This window comes from Onychostoma macrolepis, chromosome 14 (genome assembly GCF_012432095.1).
Source record: "Onychostoma macrolepis isolate SWU-2019 chromosome 14, ASM1243209v1, whole genome shotgun sequence".
In the NCBI taxonomy this organism is placed as follows: domain Eukaryota; kingdom Metazoa; phylum Chordata; class Actinopteri; order Cypriniformes; family Cyprinidae; genus Onychostoma; species Onychostoma macrolepis.
Window position 1 is genome coordinate 19604910 of NC_081168.1, and position 14857 is coordinate 19619766.

A 14857-nucleotide genomic window follows, 5' to 3' on the forward strand; every position below is an offset into this window, starting at 1 on the left:
CGTCGGAGGGCTCTTCTGTCCAGGGAAACAGAGGGGGTTGGTAGCCGCGTATGCACTGGAAAGGGGTGAGGCCGGTGGTGGTTTGCTTGAGGGAATTTTGTGCATATTTGGCCCACGGGAGGAAGCAGTTCCAGCTGTGCTGGTTGTCATGACAGTAGGCCCGGAGATATCTCCCAATTTCCTGAATCGTCCGCTCAGTCTGGCCGTTAGTCTGGGGGTGATACCCTGAGGAGCGACTGACGGTGACGTCAAGGAGTTTGAAGAAAGCCTTCCAGACACGTGAGACAAACTCTGGCCCACGGTCGGAGACGACGTCTTCCGGGATGCTGAAGAGATTATGGAAGAGGGCCTCTGCTGTTTCGAGCGCGGTGGGTAAACCCCGGAGGGGAATTGACTTGCAGGCTTTGGAAAATCTGTCAACTGCAACGAGTATGCAGGTATAACCTTCTGACTTGAGGAGATCTGTGACGAAGTCGACTCCGACGTGAGACCAGGGGCAACGTGGAATGGGACTAATTTTCCGGTGGGTAAGTGATGTGGAGTTTTGGAGATGGCGCAGACTGAGCATACGAACATACTGGGAGACATCCCGGGCCATACTGTGCCACCAGTACAGAGCTTGGAGGAGCAAGAGAGTACGCTGGCTGCCTGGGTGTCCAGAGCCCGGGGAAGCATGCAGGGAGCCCAGAAGGGAAGTCCTCAAGGAGGTGGGCACGTAGGTTTTGCCCTCTGGGCCTCCCAGCGGAGCGGGTTCGGTGATGGAGGTGATGCGGATCTGTTCATCCAGGGTCCACCGGATGGGGCTCACAAGGACGGTTGGAGGGAGTATGGGTTCAGGTGTGGAGGGTTCGTCAGGGGCATGGATGTGTGAGAGGGAATCCACCTTGACATTCTTATCTCCGGGTCGATACGTGATGGAAAACTGGAACCGGGTGAAGAGGGCCCAGCGAGCCTGCTGGGGGTTTAACCTCTTGGCACTTCGGAGATATTCCAGGTTTTTATGATGACCATAAAGGGGTGTTGAGCTCCCTCCAGCCAGTGTCTCCATTCCTCCAGCGCCAGTTTAATGGCGAGCAGCTCCCGATTTCCAATATCGTAGTTCCGCTTCGCTGGGGAAAGCTTCCTGGAGAAGTAAGTGCAAGGGTGGAGTCGGGAGGCTCTCCGTGGTATTGGGACAGCACTGCTCCCACACCGGTGGTGGAGGCATCCACTTCCACTATGAATGGGAGTTGGGGTTCGGGATGTGAGAGGATGGGAGCAGTGCAGAAGGCCTCCTGGAGCTTCTTGTAGGCGGCTCGAGCTTCAGAGTTCCAGGACAGAGACTTGGGTTTCTGACAGAGCATGGAAGTGAGGGGGGCTGAGAGGAGACTGAAGTTCAGAATGAACCTCCGGTAGAAATTGGCGAAGCAGAGGAATCGTTGAAGTTCCTTTACTGATTGAGGCTAGAGCCAGTCCCGGATGGCTTGGAACTTCCCCTGGTCCATCTCGATCCCATTTGCACTGAGGATGTAGCCGAGGAACTGGACCGTGGGGCGGTGAAACTCACACTTCGAGCTTCAGGTAGAGGTGGTGTTTCCTGAGTTGGCGTAGGACCTGCATCACGTGATGGCGATGTTCGGCCAGGTTCCAGGAGTAGATCAGGATATCGTCTATGTACAAATGACAAACCGGTGGAGGAACTCCCGGAACACCTCATTCATAAATCCCTGGAAGACGGACGGAGAGTTGGAAAGGCCATACGGCATGACCTGATATTCATAGTGGCCTGAGGGGGTAATGAACACCGTCTTCCTCTCATCGCCCTCCTGGATACGAACGAGGTTATAGGCGCGTCGCAGGTCCAGCTTCGAGAAGATGCAGGCCCCACAGAGTTCCTCGGGGACGGCCGGGACCTGGGGAAGAGGATAAGAGAGCTCGACCGTGTGATCATTGAGGGTCCAGTAGTCAATGCAGGGCCACAAGCCTCCGTCCTTCTTGCCCACGAAGAAGAAGCTTGAGGCCGCAGGAGAGGTGGAAGGACGAATTATCTGTTGTTGGAGAGCCTCCTTTGCCTCCATCGCCTTGCGCTCTGAGATGGACAAGGGGGAATACTCGACCCTTGGGGAGTATAGCTCCAGGCAGCAGGTCAATGGGACAATCCCATGGCAGGTGTGGTGGTAACTTCATGGCTGCCTATTTGCTGAACACATCCTGGAACGCCATGTAGTCAGATGGGATTGTCAGAACCTCACAACCCCACGCCCGTGCGGTTTTCCCTGTATGGTCTCAATCTTCAGCTCGGCCTGTCTCTGGCAGGGTAAATCAAGCTGTTTCAGGAGGGCTGGTGAGATGAAATTGCCCGAGGATCCCGAGTCCACGAGGGCGGGTACTGAAATGACGTGAGGTGAGCAGTTGTACCGTTAGCAGTGGTAGGGTAGAGATAGCCGGCTCCAATTGGAGGGTACTCACCGCTGGACGTGGGCGAGAGGGGCACACCCGAATGAAGAACTCCGCAGTAGAGGCAGAGCCCTGTGGCGAGACGTCAAGCACGCTCAGTGCATGAGAGGCGCTTAGTATCCATTTACATGGGTTCTGGTCCTGGAGGACAGTCAGCTGGTGGGACGGAGAATGAGCGGTTATGCCCGGCTGACAAGCTGTGAGACATTGGGAGATCTTAACGGCCTTCTGCATAAAGCTCTCCAGACCGACAGTGTCATCATAGATCGCCATCTGGGCTCTAATCTGTGGATCCAATGGGAATGCCTATAGGGGCTTATCTGAGTGTGAATGTCCTTTGTCCTTTTCCAGGGGGTCTGGAGGGAACAGCGGAGCGTGGAGACGGTGGACAACTGGAGCGGTGGAGAACAGGCATAGGAATACTGGAGCAACTGGTAAGTACACAAAAGGTAAGTGGGTCAGGTTAGTCAACATGGATAGTTTGAGACCAGACAGTGAGAGAACTGGAGGACTGCAAGGATATAGTGCTGTTGATGAGTGCTGACAGGTGGCGGTGATTAGAAATCAGGGGATTGGGATCTGGTGAGTGTCGTTAGTGGAGACTGCGGTGACTCTCTGACAGTTCCAAAATTGAATGAAATTTGGCTAAATTTTACAGTCCACTGTCAAGTGTAGCCATACATGAAGCTTTCTGTTGGTGAACCCAGCAAATTCAAAAAGAAACAACTTGAACCTGATATGAAATCTGTGTGTGGAAATCTTTTTCCCTCACAACTCAACAATATGAATCACTTTGGTTCCTATAGAAATGACTGGATATTCTGCACTAATTGTGCACTAACAATAATTTGCTGACACAACAGTAAAAGTGACCGCACGGTTACTGTTTATTCTGCAGAACTCAAAAGGAGAAGTTTTAAAACCTTGAAAAAAAGCTGCAAAAAGGACATAAAAGTATCATAAAAGTAGTCCATAATGCTCTATAATCCAAATCTCCTGAAGCGATTTAATAAAGTTGTGTGAGAAACAGATGTTTAATAGTGCTTCCTCTCCCTTTGTGTTCCACATGGGTTTGGAAGGAATTGTCAGAGTAAATGACCCAATTTTCATTTTTGGGTGAACTGTCCCTTCAAATGTTCAGCTAGTCAGTGCATTGGTTTGATTTTGTTCCTCCATGGCTTTATTGGTATTTCATCAGTTGTTTTTGTTGTGTTTGTAGGGGTGTTTCTTTTCAGGGCACCATCATTGGTCTGGCTCCACTTAAAGCCATGTGTTCTGAATACCAGTCCGGTGGAGTCAATTCGGTAAATTCACCTACAGCATTATTCCAGTTTTTATAGCCATGTGCGCTCAGTTTTTGTTTCGTCTGTCTTTCTCTCTCTCTCTCTCTATAGGACCACTCTGACGGTGCAGTGGGAGTCGCTGCCACCATGGCTCATGAGATGGGGCATAACTTTGGTATGAGCCACGATAGTCTAGGCTGCTGTCTCGCTCAGCCCCAGGATGGAGGCTGCATTATGGCTGCTGCCACAGGGTGAGAACCAAAGATGCTATATAATTTCAAGCCTGCATAACATTAGTAAATGATGACAGAATTTCTATTTTTGGTGAACTGTCACGTTAAAATCAACTTGACATAAAAGTCAATGTTTTTCAGCGATCCGTTTCCTCGCGTCTTCAACCCCTGCAATCAGAAAGAGCTGAAGCTCTACCTGAGCTCCGGTGGGGGGAAGTGCTTGTTCAACCCTCCCAACACCAGGGTCATGTACGGGGGCCAGCGCTGTGGAAACGGATACCTGGAGGAAGGAGAAGAGTGTGATTGTGGGGAAGTGGAGGTCAGGAGAGAGTTTCATTGCTTCCTCTGTCTCGTTTTCTCCCACGCTGTTATTCCGATTGATCGTTCACTCTCACATTTTCCATTTCTGTTTCCTTTACTACAAAGGAGTGCTCAAGTCCCTGTTGTAATGCCAACAACTGCACGCTGAAGATTGGAGCAGAGTGCGCACATGGAGTTTGCTGTCATGAGTGCAAGGTGAATCCCTGCCAGACTCATCTCACGCTTTCTCTCTACACCCTTTCCTGTGGTGCTGCATCAGGAAAACTGTCAATTTAATTTAATTCAATTTAATTATTTAAAGAATTTTAGTGTGAATTTTTGAATGTAATTTTAAAGTGATTATTTAAAGTAAATAATTAAGCAAACAAACAAACAAGGATTTTTAGTGTGAATGGTGCAAATGAAGGAATAAATAAGTAACTTTTTTAGTGTGATTTTGTGATGAGTTTAATTAAAGTAAATAAGCAAACAAACTTACTAACAAATAAGGATTTTTTTAAAATGTTTTGATGACTTTAAATGGTAAGAGTAAACAAACAAACAAACAAACAGCATGTGGTGTTGCATTAAAGGTTAGTTAGAGGGTTTTTAAGAGAGTAATTTAAGTAATATTTTTAACCTTAATTATTAATTCATCATGTCAACCAATACAACAAAGCTTTTATACTCAAGATTTGCTATCTGCAAAAAGTTTTGCCCTTAAAATGTTGTAATAATATTGTTTAGAATTTAGACAGGTCTCAAATGTTGAAAGTGTAGTTCTCTGGCATTATTTTAAGAAAAACAGATTGTATTGTAAATGAATACAGTTTGATATGTTTGTTTTCTCACACTCTTGACCAGCTGAAGAGTCCAGGAGTGATGTGCCGTCCACCTTCAGGCTCCTGTGACCTGCCTGAGTACTGTGATGGGAAATCAGAGTCCTGTCCTGCTAACTTTTACCTGGTGGATGGCAGCAGTTGTGCGGGTGGCAGTGCTTACTGTTACACAGGAAATTGTCTGACGCTGGAGCAGCAGTGCCTCTCTCTCTGGGGCAAAGGTCTGTGTGTTGCTAAAGTCTGATAAAAGTCCCACAGTTTAAAAGTAACACTATAAAACCAATCACCCAATATTCAGTGAGTCACTGTCTCCACAAAAATAGTAGTAAATCAGCATATTAGAATGAATTCTGAACGAGTAATGTTACTGAAAATTTAGCTTTGCAAATTACAATTTAATTTTTTCCAAAAGGAAATCCATGTGGCAGTGTACTGTAGTTTACTGTATAGCAGATACTGTGCTTGGCTGTGATCTTAGTATCTGAATGTGAGGCCATCTGCTGCTCTCTGTAGCCATCAGAGAAAGCATTTGAGTCCAGCTGAGATATACTACCGATTATAACATTCCCATAACCATTAACTTGAGACATGAGATGATGTGTTTGTTCTGTTTTGTTTCTGCTGTAAGGCTAATTTGCTGTCTCTGTGTTTTAGATGCCCGTCCTGCTCCTGATCTTTGCTTTACTGAGGTAAATAAAGCAGGCGATCCCTATGGAAACTGTGGCAGTTTCATGGGTACATACAGGAAATGCACTGAAAGGTGTGATGCACGCACTTACTTAGACTACCGATCAAATGTTTGGAATAATTACGATTTTTTTTATGTTCTTGAAAGAAGTCTCTTATGCTCAACAAAGCTACATTTATTTGATCAAAAATTCACTAAAAACAGTAATATTATGAAATATTTCAAAAACAGTTTCCAATTGTAATAAATTTTAAAATGCAATTTATTCCTGTGTTGCAAAAGCTGAATTTTCAGCATCTTTACTCCAGTCTTTAGTGTTACATGATCCTTCAGAAATCATACTAATATTTGGTGCTCAAGAAACATTTCTTATCATTATCAATGTTGAAAATAAGTTTTTGCTGCTTAAAATTATTGTGGTAACTGTGATAATGTACAGTTTACTCATTCAAATGAGTTTTTTAAAGGAAAGAAAAAGAAACTGTTATGCATTAAAAAAAGAAATTAAGGACACATTAAATGCTGTTCTTTTAAATGTTCTATTTATCAAAATAGAACATTTAAAAAGCAAAAGCTGTATTCAACATTGATGGGAGGAACTATTATTAATATTTGAGCACCAAACCAGCAAATTATTTCTTGAAGATCATGTGACATTGGAGACTGCTGAAAATTCAGGTTTGCCATCACAGGAATGAATTGCATATTAAAACATTTAAATTAGTCGACCGATATTTGTTTTTCAGGCCTGATTATTACAGATCAAGTAGACTAATAACCGATATATATGTCTGGTGTAAAAATGTTAATTAATTAATGTCAAAATTAAGAATAACAAGGGCTCTGACAAAACCTTTTTTTAAATTCTTTTAAATTATGTAACTGGCAAATCGGTTTTGAAAATGACCGATACCGATAATCATAGAAATGCTTAATATTGGCGCCGATAACAGGTCGACCCCTTATTCAAATATAAAAGTTATTTTAAAAATTTTAATAATATTTCACAATAGTACTGATTTTAATGTATTTTTGATTCAATAAATGTAGCCTTGGTGAGCATCAGAAATTAGCATTAATAAATCTTAATTATTCCACATTTTTGACCAGTATTTTAAGTCATCATCATTTGGGCCAATCAAAGACGTTCTGTTGGTCTTCTGTTTAGGAATGCTAAATGTGGGAAGATTCAGTGTCTGAGCGCTGCCAGCAAGCCTTTAGAATCCAACGCCGTCGCCATAGACACCAACATCCGGGATGGTCAACAGAAGATCCTGTGCAGAGGGACACATGTGTACCAGCACGGTCAGGGTAATGAGGAGCAGAGTGACACCCTAGACCCAGGCCTGGTTCAGACTGGGACCAAATGTGGGGAGAATGCGGTAGGTATTGATAGGCTGAATAGATCTAATATCAATTTGAGTGTATTGAGAATTTATTACATTAACTTTTTGCTTCATTTTCTATCTGAACAGATCTGTTTTGAAGGGGAATGCCGCAATACGTCCTTCCTGCAAGCCGATAAATGCAGTGCCAAATGTCATGGCCACGGCGTAAGTTCATATTGCTTATTTATATGTAGAGCTGGCTGAGCTTTATTGTACATTCATGGTCATTTTATGGCTACTGATGCATGTCCTGTTTACATAATTTCCTCTAACGGTAAATACTCACTTATCTATAACGATAAGTGAAAAAAATCCCTCATTATTCTTGCTAGTAATCACGCAGGTTCACTTTTATAAATATGTCTGATTCGAATGTGGGTTGGGTTGTGTCTATATATATTACTAATTCAAGTGATGAGTTCAGCTGAGGATATGACGAACGTGTGAGGGGAAATTTGAGTATTTTTGGATGTGCTAAACTTACAGCAGACCTCAGTAGTGTAATCAGTCCCACTGAATGCAGGTCACTATTATGCTACTTTATAAGGCAGTGTGTTTTACAGTACAAAATTTATATTTGTATTGTGGGAAAGATAAAAAAGAAATGTGTCATCATGTACTCACTCATGTCAAGCTAATCTTTTAAAGGAATATTTTTGAAGACTTTTTAAGCAGCTTTTTTCCCCCACAGTGTCTGCCAAGGTCCTAAAAGAACAAAAAAATACATAAAACAAGCAAAGAAAGTACTGTAGTCCATACATTTTGTGTGCTATATATTCAAAGTCTACTGAAGCAATACTATGTTTGTTTTTTTGAGAAATAAATGATTAAATATCAAATATCATTAATTACTGACAATCTTTCCCTCTGCTGTAGCCACATCAAAGCTAACGTAATAAGTCTAATCTAATGGTCCATATTTTAGTCTGTTCTATTTAGGTTTAATTTTTGAGTGATCTATTCCTTTAAATTGTTTTTCAAAAAAATGTTTTTGTGTGTTTCCCTGCAGTTTTGTAATAATAACCACAACTGTCATTGTAACTCGGGTTGGGCACCACCGTTTTGTGAGATATCGGGTTCAGGAGGAAGTTTGGACAGTGGGCCTGTGATCACACACAGTACGTCAATAGGCACTGAAAAAAATAATTCATTGAATGTTATCTTAAATTTGCTCTTTTGTTGATGCATTTTGTTCTCTTCTTATCTTGCGCAGGCAACCTTTATCTTCTGGTTCTCCCGATTCTGTTTTGCCTTCTGGGATTGGCTATCCTTTGTGTCTGTTGGTGCCGCTACAAACAGAAGCTTCTTTCCACCAAAAGCCCCACCCTTCCTGCTACCCAAATATGCATCAAGTAATCTAAATTCTTAACTGTGAAATGCAAACACATTCATGCAGTGATCTTCATGTATTTGGCACTTCTTGCATTAGAAAATGTGTTATTTCTCTTCTTGTCAGAGTTCCAGACACCCCTGAGACTAAAAGTCACACCACGGGTCACGCCAACCCAGTGTTCCTGCCAAAGAAATCTCATGCTGATGAACAGGTGTGAAGTTGTTTTGTTGTCAGCGTAGGTTCACAGTATATCCATCCAAAAGCACAGTTTTGTGGATCATTGGCTTTGTTCCGACAAGCAAAGCAAAAATGTTCTGTATCCAACTCAAATCCATTTAGCGGGCTTTTGATCAAACAGCAAAAAAAACATCCATATCAGTGCTGTTATTAACTAAAACTAATGCAATTAAAAAATTATTTTCGTTAATTGAAATAAAGCTGAAAAAATAGTATATTAAAAAAAACTATACTTAAAATACAATGAAAAACTGGAAATGTTACATTGGCAACTAACTGAAATGAATAAATTTGAATAAAACTAAAAAGCACAAAACAAAATTACTAAAATGTAAAATAACATATAAATGAAAACTGAAGATATAAAATATTAAAAACTAATTCAAAAATATTAATAAACACTGATCCATATGTGTTTTTAAATCTGATTAAAATCAGATTTTTGGGAGTGCACTTTGATTTCAAGTAGTTTATTCTGTCATTTTAGACACAATAGAAACTAACCAGAACTTAGGGGAGAAATGTCTCAGATATTTACAATGTGTGTGCAAAGATACCCATGAAAATCAATTTCAGGGGTTGAATATCAACCCATAATAAAAACGCAAACTGACATGAGCAGTGAAAAAATCCTTCCATCTTTCAATGCAATGACACAGCGACTCTTATGTCTCTTGGCATTCATTCATTACTATAGCAACTGATGTAGAAATACTGAATATCGACTACACTGTCTGACCAAATAGCTCCGATCTGATTAATTACAAAATGACAGTGTGGAAAATTCATTTGAACTGGTGCAGCCATTGTCACCGAAAATGACCCGCATTCCACCATCCCAAGAATCCTTGTGAAATGTATTCATTGTTATGATAAAATCGATCATTCATATTCGTATTCTATTTGCATTCTTCAGTCCAGTCCTCGAGCGAGTCCTACAGGTCCACCCAGATCCAGACATTCTGTCGTTCGACCCACTGTGAAACCACCTCCAATCCCAGCCTACGCTGCACACAAGCAGAGTTTACAGCATTCAGAGTCGCCCCAGCCGTCTCCATCAGCACCCCCAAAAACAAGGCCGCTACCACCCAACAGACCCCCTCCACCCTGTCCCATAACCAAACCCTCCCAGCCCACAGAGGTAAGTGTCTTCCTGAGCAAATGCACTTCTAGATCAGTCATGCAGTGCAATATTTCTTAACAATTAATCTATCTGCATAAATGTAGTGGATTAGCTTAAATATTTGGTGTGCCAAGCAGGTTAAGGTTATTTATCAGGTAAATGTTCTTTCAAGTCTTTGAGTCAGTCGACCCTACAAAGGATTTACACATTTAATGGAGAGGAAACCCTGTTAATAATATGGGTGAAATATTAAGGTACAAACAGCAAGGGAGCCATACAAAGGAACTGTTATTCACTAGTTCAATAGTTCAGAAATGTAAATACTCAATTCAAAATTTCAATTAAGGAAAAGGGTTCACATGACAAATGATATTTAACAATTCAGAATTAAACCAAATTCAGTTAATTCCTTTTCATCTCAGATCACTTGGATTGTAAACCAACAGTTCTTAATTAATTTGCTGTGCAATTCAAATGAAAATTGAATTTGTTGAATTGGTTCACTGTTCAAAATAGCAGTTTATAAATCAGTCCATATGCAATCAAGCCTTCAAGAACCCTTAAGTTTATTCAAACTAGCATTACGCTTATCAATTCATTTTGCAGTTTGAAGAGATTTCTTGTAACCGTTCAAACAAACATTTAATACTTGCTCATGAAAAATCAGCTGACAAACCCACCAAAAGAATATAAAAAGCAGTAAATACCCGTTTCATCTGCTCTCCCTTGTTTGTCCCATAAGTAGTTAACCATCCAGCAAACTTCCAAACAATGTCCATATATTTCAGGACAGTCACTGAACAATCCTTATGGCAGGCTGGCAGCAGATATAATTATCCCAACATATCTTCTGCTAAGCGAGCTAAAAGCATTTGGAGATATGATTTCCACACCTTTCCATTGTACAATGTTTCCATGTGGACCTGCCATCTTGGATTTTTAACATTACCAGAACATCATGTGACTCAAAACATCACGTCTGTCACATAATAAATGAAATGTTTACTGACTATGATTGCCCATTATAAAATATTTGTCGTGTTTCATCCAGATGCTGCCTAAGAATGGTGTGCCAATGTCACCAGCCATGTTGCAGAAAGGGAAATCCAATCTGATGCCCCCTTCTGGGCCTTTTCAAAATGTCAGGTAATCAGAAGGGAGAAGTCATAAGCACAGAACACTAGCATGGTGTTAGGAATTATAATTATTATTGTTATCAATCATTAGTTGGTAATTCTTAATATGATTGTGTTTTAGGTTCCAAAGGGACGTTTCTGGAAAGAACTGAAGCTCATTGCAGTGAAGCTCATTGGAGTGCTATATTGATCAACTCTGCACCTTTAAGATGTCCTTAAGAGTGACCAATCAAACTGCCACACTCATAGTGATGCCCGCCTTATTGACTTGAACACAGAATGAAGGATACCTTCCAACTTTTTTTCAGGGGGTGCAGTTCCACTACTCCTGTGCCATATGTTGCATTTGCTTTTTTATGTCTATTTATTACAGAGACCTCAGAGCAAGGAAAAACAAAAAAACTATGAAGTATGGCATTATAATTCAATAAGAGCATGGGTCATCTGAAAGAATATCTTGCATCGAGAATATGAAATGTAAATTTTTGCACGCAGTAGTAAAACATTGTAAGTAAGTACATTATATACAGAGAATGAACTGGAAAATGGGAGCAGATTTGTCTAGTCTTGAACTAACTTGCACTGTCAGTCCAATTTAGTTTAGTCCTATGGATAATCTGTACTCAGGAAACAGCTCTGGAAAGGAATATAAAAAAAGATAAAAGATTGTTTTCTTAGCAATAATAATTCAAAAACCCATATGAATTGTATAGCACTGGGTTAAATTCTGTGTAGTCATATAATATGTATAGAAATGTACTGCATAAGAAGTTTAAAAAAAAATAACCTGTCTTGAAGGGTGTTTGTGATGATGCTGGACAAGAAAGGGTTAAAATTACATATGGTGCTTTGTTTATGAAATCTTAAATGAGAGAAACAAATATTGTCTAACTACCTTTTTAGATAACGCTTGATTAAATGTTCTGTTTAATATGGGCATTAACCCAGGGAATGTATTTAGGTTTAAATAACCTATAAACATGTAAATATGTATCTTAAGGTTTTTTTTTTTTTTTTCTTTGGACAATTCATTACAATTTCTCCTTTCATAATGTTTTATGACCTACTATGACCAATGTACTGGTTTTCTGTCAGATGTTTCATGTTGTAGTTAAACTTATTTATTCATACCGTTAAATTTTAAAATGCAATGACGCCTTAAAATTGGGTTTACATGAATGTTATTTTATTTATAATAATGTATATCATGGAAGTGTTTATGTATTGTGGATGTAAAGGTGGCTTGATATTGCACACTGCATAAGTCAGAAAAAAAGTCACTGTCATTTTTATTTGGCTTAATTTTAGTTTCTTTATTAAAAATAAAAATGTTGTCCTATGCAAAATGCTGTAATGCAGTGCCTTCCATGTGACGCCAGAAATAAATTTTCATTTTATCTTTAATTAATCTTAATCTTCATTTAATCTGTAATCCATCTATTCAATTAATATTGTTATTCATATTATTTCTTCTTCTTCTTGTTATGATTTTCAATAAGAAAATTGGTGTAAATTCTTGAAGTTGAGGAATATATGAAAAGTTCAGATGCTAAAGCCTCTAAGTGCCATCTGAAATTGTCGTCTAAAATGAGCATTTTTATCAGGCTCCTATGTTTAGGTTCAGTAATTTTACTCTTATGGCAGTATGGGTCCTTTTCTATGCAATTAATGTGAAATAGCTGAACAAAAATATAGGAGCCTGATAAAAATGCTCATTTTAAAAGAAAATTCCAGAAGGCTTTTTTTGCAACTGATCTCTTCATATCTATTTTTCTGCCTTTATGCAGAGTTGCACATTTGAATGGAATACTGCTTATTTTAGGTTTTAATGCAAAGTCTTCTGATCACACACGCGCACGCACAAATTAGTTTTTGCTTGCTACGTCTTCGACCTACAGTCACAACTCTTCTTCTTAACTTTTGACTTTATTTGTCTGTTATTCTCAGACTAGTCGTATCTAAATATAAAAAGGGTTGTTGAGGCCCCAAAGCATACATTAAAACGACCTTCTTGCGGTTTCATTGGGCTGTGTGTGCTGGAGGTGTGTCGGAAGTCAACGCCTTCCTACTGGTGACTTTTATTTTCAAACGCTGAACTTCCTGTCCGTCATTTTGGCAGTACGTGTTGTTCTTGTTCTCGACTGGATACCATTGCGCTCGCTTACAAAAACCGAATTTAACGAAGATTTTTTCGGTGTTTCCGACTTCACTAGCATACCACCAACGAATATTTAATTTAATAAACATGGACCAAATGGAAGACCCCGCTCAATCGGATAATAAACGAGCTATAGAGCGGAAAAGGTAAGATCTCTCTTGTAAACAACGGCCTGTTTATCAGCGCTCGGAAGCTTCCAACGTTAGTCTTTGGATCGCAGCCATTTAACTAACTAAAGAACCACTTAAATCCAGTATATCGCTTTTAAATGTCAACGTGAGCTGGATTAACGTCACTATAAGACATTATTATATTGCTATCAGCTTTTTAATGTTGCAAGATACACCAATCTAACGACATTAACGTTACCTAACTTTTCCCAACAGCTAACGTTAATGTCGTTAGATTGGTGTATCTTGACCCCGAAGCTCCAGCGTTACAGCATTTATTATTATTATATTTTTGTTCAGTTGAAGTCTTTTCACTTAAGATATTTTTGTTATGTGTTGAAATAGAGCTAGATGAATAGCCATGCGTCATGTTGTTTTGCTGTTAGTACTATGATAACGGACCATGATAAGCATTTCCCATGGGAGGGGCCTACATTTTTGTGACGCATCCTTTGTTACATATTAAACAGCTGTTTTCTTTCCTTTTTGTAGGAGTTGAAGATGCCAAAGGAGGACTTCAGAGAGGACAAGCTTTCAACATCAGCACAGTCCATCACTTTGTCCCTCCACTCTTCCCCTAAACATCAGGCACAGGTGGAAACTCTCACAGCCATGTTTTTGTCGATTTAGACAGTGTTCAAATACATTATTGGATTTTAGCTTACAAAAGAACAAACTACAATGTAATATATTATTATGAAGTAATGTCTCTCTTTTTTTTTCCCTGACAGGCACTGGTTTAGTCAGAGTCCACACCCCGATACTCCATTTAAGTCCAGCAGTTTCATCACAGGTGTTTTGATGGGAGGTAACGAAGGAGGTGGACGGGGAGGAGAGCGATGGAGCCTCTTCGGAGTGCGGCCCATCGTGCAGAAATCCCCCACTGACCCAGGATCAGAAACCAACACACCTGGCAAGAATCTGTTATATGGATATATTATTTTAGCTTTTAAAAATGCATAATTATAACCTCGGATTTGTTTGTTTATCCTTTATGCAATATTTGTTCAGTAAAGATATTTATTTAGTTTATTCCATCATGAAATTAACTATATTATTGCCCATTTTTTTTAGTTAAAGTTGGCCTGTCCAACTTTATTAGCATAAATTCAGTATAGGGTCATAGGGACATTTATAATATATAGCATATTTTAACTGCTTTTCGAAGATGTAAATAAAACATTCAGTGTGTTTAATTCAATGTGTTATTTTGTAATTCTTTGTTTCCATGACTACAGGGGGATTAACGCTGCACTCATACTTAGGGGTTCAGAAGTCCAATACGATGGATGCCATGAAAACCCAAATAAATCTCACGGTCGAAGATCCCGCCAATTTCAAATCTCCCAAGATCGAGATGAGCGGTGAGGATGGAAAGAAAACATCCTGTCACAAACTGAGACACCGAGACATGAACATTCTCACTCCTTCTGGCTTCTGAACTCCACAAGTCTTGAACTCTCCTAAGCTTCCTCGCCTTTTATATGCACATTACAGCACAAAATGACACAACTGTCAATTGCCGTTTTAGGG

At 40.1% G+C, this 14857-nt stretch overlaps 1 protein-coding gene and 2 long non-coding RNA genes across 3 annotated transcripts in view; 2 read left to right on the forward strand and 1 right to left on the reverse strand.

Moving 5' to 3' along the window:
* adam19b (ADAM metallopeptidase domain 19b) overlaps window positions 1-12400 on the forward strand; it is a 40932-nt gene extending 28532 nt beyond the window's left edge. Inside the window, exons 10-23 of the mRNA XM_058798596.1 lie at window positions 3656-3740; window positions 3831-3970; window positions 4094-4271; window positions 4379-4468; window positions 5117-5312; window positions 5746-5851; window positions 6948-7161; window positions 7255-7332; window positions 8177-8285; window positions 8381-8519; window positions 8624-8711; window positions 9654-9878; window positions 10912-11006; window positions 11118-12400. Coding sequence (XP_058654579.1) covers window positions 3656-3740; window positions 3831-3970; window positions 4094-4271; window positions 4379-4468; window positions 5117-5312; window positions 5746-5851; window positions 6948-7161; window positions 7255-7332; window positions 8177-8285; window positions 8381-8519; window positions 8624-8711; window positions 9654-9878; window positions 10912-11006; window positions 11118-11148 — 1774 coding nt within the window. The 3' untranslated portion in view covers window positions 11149-12400. The remainder of the gene's footprint in view (window positions 1-3655; window positions 3741-3830; window positions 3971-4093; window positions 4272-4378; window positions 4469-5116; window positions 5313-5745; window positions 5852-6947; window positions 7162-7254; window positions 7333-8176; window positions 8286-8380; window positions 8520-8623; window positions 8712-9653; window positions 9879-10911; window positions 11007-11117) is intronic.
* On the reverse strand, window positions 5861-10905 carry LOC131553748 (uncharacterized). Its single transcript, XR_009274254.1, has 3 exons — window positions 10568-10905; window positions 7792-7872; window positions 5861-7053 (listed from the first exon to the last, which is right to left on the reverse strand). It is a non-coding gene; the product is annotated as an uncharacterized LOC131553748 (long non-coding RNA).
* A 675-nt stretch (window positions 12401-13075) lies between the features above and the next one.
* On the forward strand, window positions 13076-14104 carry LOC131553379 (uncharacterized). The gene is made up of 3 exons (XR_009274176.1): window positions 13076-13300; window positions 13817-13918; window positions 14056-14104. It is a non-coding gene; the product is annotated as an uncharacterized LOC131553379 (long non-coding RNA).
* The last annotated feature ends 753 nt before the right edge of the window (window positions 14105-14857 follow it).